At 51.9% G+C, this 8173-nt stretch overlaps 1 protein-coding gene across 1 annotated transcript; it reads left to right on the plus strand.

Moving 5' to 3' along the window:
* Positions 1-330: 330 nt before the first annotated feature.
* On the plus strand, positions 331-7252 carry NRIP2 (nuclear receptor interacting protein 2). The gene is made up of 6 exons (XM_058559065.1): positions 331-537; positions 4284-4436; positions 5639-5721; positions 6386-6507; positions 6767-6819; positions 7152-7252. The coding sequence occupies exons 1-6, from the start codon at positions 346-348 to the stop codon at positions 7242-7244; spliced, it is 696 nt and encodes a 231-aa protein (XP_058415048.1). The 5' UTR covers positions 331-345; the 3' UTR covers positions 7245-7252.
* Positions 7253-8173: the final 921 nt, after the last annotated feature.

Here is an 8173-nt window from a genome sequence, read left to right on the forward strand (position 1 = left end):
TCCACCACCCACTCCAACCAGGACCCCAGAAGTGGAGACGTTGCAGAGCCTGCCAGCTGCAGGCCCTGCCAACCCTCCCTCTCTTCTAATGCTGGGTTTTTCCAGCTGGAGCCTCACTCCCTCTACTGCAATCTCTGGAAATTCGTGTCTGACGCGGCTGCTCCTGCACATTATTTATTTATTTCCTCTTTGCCTCCCGCTGAGACCCTCCTGTCAGGAGAGCTGCAGCCCGGGAAGGGAGACAGGCGGGAAGCTGTGGGGACAGAGGAGGCAGAGAGGACGGAGGGCAGGACCACGCAGAAGCCCCCACTCTGCTCAACAAGCTCATCAAGCCCCACAGGGGCCATGAGCACCAAGCAGGAGGCCGGGAGAGAGGAGGGAGACACCAGTAGGAGGGGACAGGAGGGACAGCTTCGGGACCGAGCCCACCTGAGCCAGCAGCGCCGGCTCAAACAGGCCACCCAGTTCCTGCACAAGGACTCAGCCGACCTGCTCCCCCTGGACAGCCTTAAGAGACTCGGCACCTCCAAGGACTTGGTGAGGCAGCCCTCTCCCCTCCCCACCCCCATGGAAGTCCCCTGGCCCTTTCTCTCTGCTTCCCCACATCCTGAGGAGCAGGGGGGGAGGACCCTAAAGTGTAGACCCTAAACCTTCAGACTCCCCCTCCCTTGTTGAGAATGGGGGAGAGAGAGTCCCACTAACTCGAGGGGCTTTGCCTTGACCATTCTCAGGCTCTTGGCTGGGGATGTTCCCATGGCTTGGTGGCTCGGAGGGACCCTATTCTGATCGCTCGGCTTCCCCCAAACAGTCCAAGGCTCACCTTGGGGGTGGTGAGGAGCTGTACTGTTTAGGAGTAGAGACTTACAGGGACACGAGAAACTTCTGGAGCAGTCATTTATGGCTGCAAGGGCCTGGAGGACTAGTCAGTTTAGGGTTGTGATTTCCCTCCTCTCCCTAAACCACAGACCCCTTCATACCAGGCCTGACCATTCATTTGCCTCTTCCCTTCAGAATGAATGCATTCAAGGCCTCTGTCCTTGCCAGAGCCATCAGGAATTCATATGCCCTCCTTGGGTGCCTCCTTGCTCCCTCCTAGGCGCAATGGCCCTTCCAGGCTCCTTCCCTCCATTCCCTTGCAGCAGCTTTGCCCTCCAGAGGGAATGGGGTTGGGGGAATGACAACAAGGAGGTGAGTGGATCAGGGGTCAACTGCATGTATGCATCTCTCTGAGACAGTGGTTCAAGTGTGAGCTTTGGAGTCACCCAGCCTGGGTTCAGATCCTGGCTCCGCCAGTCACTAACTTGGGCAAGTTACTTTACGTCTCTGTGTTGTAGTTTCTCCATCTGTTAAATGAGGATAAAATTAACAGTATCTACCTCATAGGGTTGTTGTGAGAGTTATATGAGCTGATACCTATAAAGAAGTTAGAACAGCGCCTGATAACAGAAGGCACCACCTAAAAGCTAACTATTATCATTCCTCCAGCTATTGTTCCAGTCAGCCTGAGAGAGCAAGTAAGATCTGTAGGGTCCAGAGAACATGGAATCATGTCTGGCTCTGGCTCAGAGAAGAAAGGAGGGCTTCTGTAGAAGGGAGCACTCCGTTCTCTCTCCATCTCCTAGCCAGGTCTGAGAGGAGGGTACCTTGCAACCTGAGAGGCACAAAGCCATTCCTGCAGCCCCTTCTTCCTGGGAATCTGGAGGCAAACGCGGCCCCTCACTGCCTTTCCTGACCTAGTCCTACCTTTCCACATTCCTCGCAGCCAAATGTTCCCCTCCAGGAACCCAGCCCAGAGGCCAGGCAATCCCCTAACTCCATCTCAGCAGTCCCCAAAGAGGAAAAGTGATCAGACTGAGATTTCAATTCAGAGAGCCTCCAGGGGCTTGTTCTTCCTGGCAAAAACAGCAAGCACAGCTGAGAAACAGGGATGGAACAGGGAAGCAGTTTCTTTGGCTCCCAGTGGCTAGGGCCTTATAGCTTCTCCCCTTTGGGGACCATCCTACATAGATCTGGCCCTGGAGAAGATGCTCTATTAAAACTGCCATCCCAGAGTGGCAGGTCCAGCTTTCTGATGAGAAAGTCCTGGGCTTTTCACCTCTCCCTTCTGCCTCAGGACCTCCCGAATTGATCTCAAGCAGTTCCCTTGTGTGGCTTTAGGAGTGAAGACACAACAGCTGGAAGGACCTCATTGCCTCCTTCCCTGGGATAGTTCTGGAGCAAACCACACAGCGGTAGGGAGCCTGAAGCCTGCATCCACCGTGGGAAAGGTGGGAGGGGAGCTGGGAACTGCAGAGCCCTGTTTCCGGCCAGTCCCAGAGCTCACTGCCCTTTTCCCAGAGCTGTCTCCTGCTGGCAGCCTTGTGGTGGGAGCAGCCCCGAGGGCCGCATTAAGCCAAGGGTAGAAAAACAATCCCAGGCTCCCAAGGAGAGAGGGCAGGTGGAGAAGCATGTGCAGAGCCTGGAGGAATAGTCATTCTTCAGCAAGCATTGAGTGCTTACTATATTCTGAGCTAAGCCTTGAGATATAAAGATGAGTGAGGTACACACCTGACCCCAAGGGCTCTCCAGGCTATTGGGGGAGTGAAATCCACAAACAACATCTGTGAGAAGCATGACAAAGGGAGCTAAGAGATGGGATGCCGCCCCAGCCTGTGTGTGGAGGGAAGAGTACTTAAGAGGTCAGAGAGGGCTTCCTGGAGGAGGTAAACCCTGCTCTAATTATGGAATGCACATAGAATCCCACACTTAAGATAAAAATTTCTCTCCCGAATAGAGTAGTTCCTGAACAAAGTGTATTGAGCTAGTCATCCAGCCTGACCTAGAGAAGAGTGAGAAAGAGGAGCTTCAGGAAGAGGAGCAAGCAGCAGCAAAGGCATGGAGGTGAAAAACAGCCCGGTACAAGCAGTCTAAGCAGGCCCACTGGGGCGGACATTCGGAGATGGGGAGATGAGGCTGAAGACTCAGGCAGTAGCCAGGTCATCTGGGCTGTCACTTTAAAAAGCTTGGGTTGGGGCCGGCCCCGTGGCTTAGCAGTTAAGTGCGCGCGCTCCGCTACTGGTGGCCCAGGGTTCAGATCCTGGGCGCACACAGATGCACCGCTTATCCAGCCATGCTGAGGTCGCGTCCCACGTGCAGCAACTAGAAGGATGTGCAACTATGACATACAACTATCTACTGGGGCTTTGGGGAGAAAAAGGAAAAAAGGAGGAGGAGGATTGGCAATAGATGTTAGCTCAGGGCCAGTCTTCCTCAGCAAAAAAAGAGGAGTGGCATGGATGTTAGCTCAGGGCTGATCTTTCTCACAAAAAAAAAAAAAAAAAAAAGCTTGGGCTCTACCATGTAAGCAGTAGGGGAGGGCTTTGATGGATTTTAAACAGGAGAGTAACATGGTTAGTTTTATGTTTTACTTTGGTGGTGCTTGTCAAACTTTAACATGCACACGAATCATCTGGGCATCTTGGCTTCTGATTCAGTATGTCACGATTCTGCATTTCTAAGAGCCTTCCAAGTGATGTTAAAGCTGCTGACGTGAGGACCACACTTTGAGCAGCAAGAGTTTTGGATAATCGTTGGCTTCGAGTAGGTCTATTTGAGAGGCAAGAGTACTTGGAGGCAGGTTGTTATGAACTTAGGGAGGAGTTCCCGGGAGCCAGGAGAGCTGTGGGGAGGCCTCAATAAAGGCAGGAATAGAAAGGAGGGATGGACTACAAATACAGGAGGCAAAATCGGTAGCATTTAGGAAGAGTTGGACAGGGTAGGGTGGTTCCAGGTGAAGGAGAGTTCAAGGACGACTCCCAGCATCCTGGTTTTGAAGATTTTGACTTTTTTGTTACTTTGACTTCTTTTCATCACACCATCAACTCTGGGATCTGCAACCCACTGAAGGATAAGGTCAGAGGGGGGACAAAAAAATGTCCCCCCAAAAATGTATTGTAGACTTGAGACAGAATTTCTCCCAAGCATAATACTAGTTCCTGAAATGTCCCGTCAGCCAATAGGTCAGTCTAACCTAGAATGGACCATTCTCCTCTTCCTATTTCTTCATCGCTGAGCAATCTATTGGGGTCCCAGAAAAATGGCATGATTTAATACTGGTTCACGCTGCTATAATGATCTGACTGCTGGGACCCTTGAGTAAGCTCCTGCCCCTTTCTTATTCCCGTGAGACTCAGGGCTGGAGTGGGGTTGGGGAGAATATCCTGGGATACCTAAGGTGGGGGAACTGAGCAGCCTGGATACTTGGTTCAGATCTGCCTACCTTCACTGTTTTGTGACGGAGCCAGCAGCCACACAGTGTGATCCAAAGACGTCTGGTGGAGGGAAACCAGAGTCGGCTTCAGGTGGAGTCTCCCCTGGTGCAGGCCCCGACTCATGGCCAGGAGAGCAGGAGGCAGATGAGCAAGACAGAGATTCCAGCTCTTCTGGTCAACTGTAAGGTGAGAGGCCTCCAAGGGCACTGACTTTCATTAATCCTACCTGTGACTGGCTCACTTCACCCACTCTCCTTTCTGCTCTGGGTGGTGAGGGAAGGAGACAGAGAAACAGCATCTTTCCCCCAAGCCTGGACCTAAAAATGGGATCCGCTATCTTCCTTCTCTCTGCCTCACCCATCTTCCCTCTGTGCAATTCCATCGGTCACCACCATTGCTCCCTTTCCTTTATCAAAGTATAATCTTTAAATGTGAATATGCACTCAAATGTGTAAATGCTGTTCAGTGTGCTCTACATATATGAATGGTGTGTGCATGTATGGATAATGCAACCCTCCTGGAAAAGGCTCATTGTTCCAAAGTGACGGCCTCGTCATCTCTAGGACCATTTAACCATCTAACCAACACTGAACTGTTCCCAGTAAACACCCACTGCTCTTCTGCCACTGTCTTTGCTCAGTATTTCCTCTTCCTGCTCTCCAACCATTCTATGTCCACATTCTACAACCTTTTAAGGCCTCAAATGTTACCTCCTTCTTGAAACCTTTTCTGATTTCCCCAGTAAGAAATACCTTTCCTCCCTCTCAACGTCTAAGGCACTTTACTCACAATCCTTCATAGACCTTAAAACTTTCCACTATACAGTAGTTACATTTCACTCCCCTTAGACTCCAAAGGAACAGCATCCATTGCTGTACCTTCCAGCAACACATCTATGCGTAGATGTTCAATAAATGTTTGGAATGAGAGAGCTAAATGCATTTGTGATATCTAAGTGTAAAACAAAACATCTGTGTGTATCCAAAAGAAAGTGCACTTGTCTTTGCTTCCAGTGGTGAACCTCTCAGTTATCCACATCCGAATTTCCTAACAAGGTGTCCTGGTCTTCTCATCCTTCCTTTATTCCTAACTAGATTTCTCCAATGGGGAGGACCTTAGCCTCCAAGAATCCCTCTAAATGAACAGATTTCCATTTCTGGTCAAATCGTTCCCAAACATACGGACTCACCACGTGCAGCTCTACCTCCTTTTTTGATTCCTTTATCTGAGCCACTTTTGCCTCAATTGCATGAGTCCCATAAAAATCACTCCATTTCTTCCCCTCACTCATTTCTGAAAGGGAACCATCAAAGGGTTGGGAAAGGTACAGGGTCAACCCCAACCCATTCTCCCGAGGACTCAGTGAACCCCACAACCCTCCTTCTCAGTGCCAGGACCAGGAGCTGAGGGTGGCCGTGGACACAGGCACCTGCCACAATCAGGTTTCCGCCGGATGCCTCAGCCGCCTGGGGTAAGAGTGTGGCCGAAGAGGGGTGGGGGATGGGGCTTCTTTTGGGAGCGATGAAAATAGTCTGAAATTAGATAGGAGTGATGGTTGCATAACTCTGTGACTATACTAAAAACCACTGAACTGCACATTTCAAAGGGTGACTTTGACGGTATATGAACTTGATCTCAATAAAGCTGTTCTTTTTTTTGTGTGGTGTGTGAGGAAGATCAGCCCTGAGCTAACATCCGTGCTAATCCTCCTCTTTTTGCTGAGGAAGACCAGCTCTGAGCTAACATCTATTGCCAATTCTCCTCCTTTTTTTTTCCCCCCAAAGCCCCAGTAGATAGTTGTATGTCATAGTTACACATCCTTCTAGTTGCTGTATGTGGGACAGGGCCTCGGCATGGCCGGACAAGCGGCGTGTCGGTGCGCGCCTGGGATCCGAACCTGGGCCGCCAGTAGCGGAGCGCGCGTACTTAACCGCTAAGCCACAGGGCCGGCCCCTCAATAAAGCTGTTCTTTAACAAAGAGCTGGTAGGGGCTCTGGCAGAGGAGACAAGGATTTAGAACCCATGTGGGGCCAGGGATTGGCTGAGAACCCGAAGTGTGGTGTCGGGGGATGTTAGCTGACTAATGGGGTGGGGTGGGGGCTGTGATGGCCATAACCCTTGCTTCCCAACCACAGGTTAGGGAAGAGGGTCCTAAAAGCCCCAGGGGGAGCCCTGGCACCTGGGCCCCCAACCGAGGTGGAGCAGCTGGAGCTACAGCTGGGCCAGGAGACAGTGGTGTGCGAGGCCCAGGTGGTGGGTAAGTCCTCCCTTCATCAACAGTCCAGCTTCTCACTTCTTTTACCTTCCTCTCCTGGGTGGGGCAAAAGCAGAGACTTCCAGCCTCTGCCAGCACCAGAGAAGGTATCCCCAAAGATGTTCTGACTGTCCCCAATCCCTATGGCAATATTCTCAGACCTGGGGGTGGAGCGGGCAGAGAAGGGGCGAGTGTTGACAGGAGGGCAGCAGTGACAACCGGGGACCCTCTAGCCTCTTCTGTTTTCAAATGATTCCTGCAGACGTTGAGAGTCCTGAATTCTCTCTTGGACTGCAGACTCTGCTTTCTCTCAAGGTAAGGAGGATGCTAGCCATTGCACTCATACTTGGGCCTGATCCAAGGGCTGGGAAAGGAGGCAGGAGGCACCAGTGTGGAAGCAGGGGTCAGTTCTGATGAGAAGGACCTGGAGATGTACAATCTCCCCTTTGCTTTCCTAGAGGTTCCTTATTTGCCCACAAGTGAAAAATATGGAGAACTGGTTTCCTCCCTGAAGGGTCCAGGTGAATGGAAATGGGGAAGAGCAAGGAGCAAGGGGGAGCTGTGGGAAGTGGGAGGGAACACAAAAGAGTGGGCTGGGAGAGAGGGACCTGCTGCAGTGAGCTCACAGTCCCCTCCACACCCCGCAGAGCTGTATCGACCTGGAGCACGGAGTGCTGCGGCTGAAGGCCCCCTTCCCAGAGCTGCCCTTCTTGCCCTGGTACCAAGAGCCTGGCCAGTGACTGGTCCCAGTCAGTCCCTGGGGGAAGAGCTGTGTGGGGTTTGGGGGCATTACTAGAGCTGTAGCTGGGGACTACTGTCTGTTCCTTTTATCACCACTCTGGCCCCGCTGTCCCGTTTCCCTCAGTAGGCCACATTCCTCTCTGCTTCTCAGCAACTGCCCCATCCTCCGGGGAGTTTTCACGAGGGAGAGCCCACAACCTTGGGGTTCCGGTTTCCCTGTTCTCTCTTATCCCCCCGCAAGTTGAGCAAAAGCAAGTCAGGACTGCAGAAAAGGACATCAGCAAAGCGGGATTCCAGGCTGGGCCCTCGGCACGGTAGGCACCAGCCTGAGTCAAGGCTGCAGCTACTGCTGTCCTCCACCAGTCCCCCGACTCCATCCCAAACACCCTCGACTGCCCTTACTCCCACGTCTCTTCCCTCACCTTCTGGGGCCTGTCATCTCCCTCAACCAGACTGCCAACCTCCCCAACCTGGGTCCCTGGCCCGGCCAGTGCCTGCCGTTCTGATTCTGCACACATCTGCTCACAGTTGAATGGGGGAAGATATAGTAAACAGCATATTTTAACACAGCAAGGAAGGTGAGTTAGTAGAGGAATGTCCAGCTCACAAGGCTGGGAGCTCTTTCAGTTACCCTTTCTGGGGATGCAAATGCCTGAAGCCAGTTATTATTTGATTACCCTGTGCAAAACCTTGGCTATACCTCTAATATTACTCCAGATATTTATCCTTCTCCACTTGCTTTTTCACCTACTGGGCCCTGAACTTTGACGGTGTGTGTGGAAGAGCCCTGGAGAGAACCACCCCCACAAGGTGGACAGGATGGTGGTGTTGTCAGTACTCAGACTTAACCTGACCAGTATTCCTTATTTCTAGAACTATCCACCTCATCATACCTTCTTCCCACTCCTCATCTCTGGCCTCCTGAGCT

This window comes from Diceros bicornis, chromosome 17 (genome assembly GCF_020826845.1).
Source record: "Diceros bicornis minor isolate mBicDic1 chromosome 17, mDicBic1.mat.cur, whole genome shotgun sequence".
NCBI classification, from domain to species: Eukaryota; Metazoa; Chordata; class Mammalia; order Perissodactyla; family Rhinocerotidae; genus Diceros; species Diceros bicornis.

What these genes read in the sequence shown, in the direction of transcription:
- NRIP2 (XM_058559065.1), top strand. Translation starts at nt 346, where the DNA reads ATGAGCACCAAGCAGGAGGCCGGGAGAGAGGAGGGAGACACCAGTAGG. An exon ending in CTCTTCTGGTCAACTGTAAG is followed by an intron (nt 4,437 to 5,638) that starts GTGAGAGGCCTC and finishes CCTCCTTCTCAG; the next exon opens with TGCCAGGACCAGGAGCTGAG. An exon ending in AGACTCTGCTTTCTCTCAAG is followed by an intron (nt 6,820 to 7,151) that starts GTAAGGAGGATG and finishes CACACCCCGCAG; the next exon opens with AGCTGTATCGACCTGGAGCA.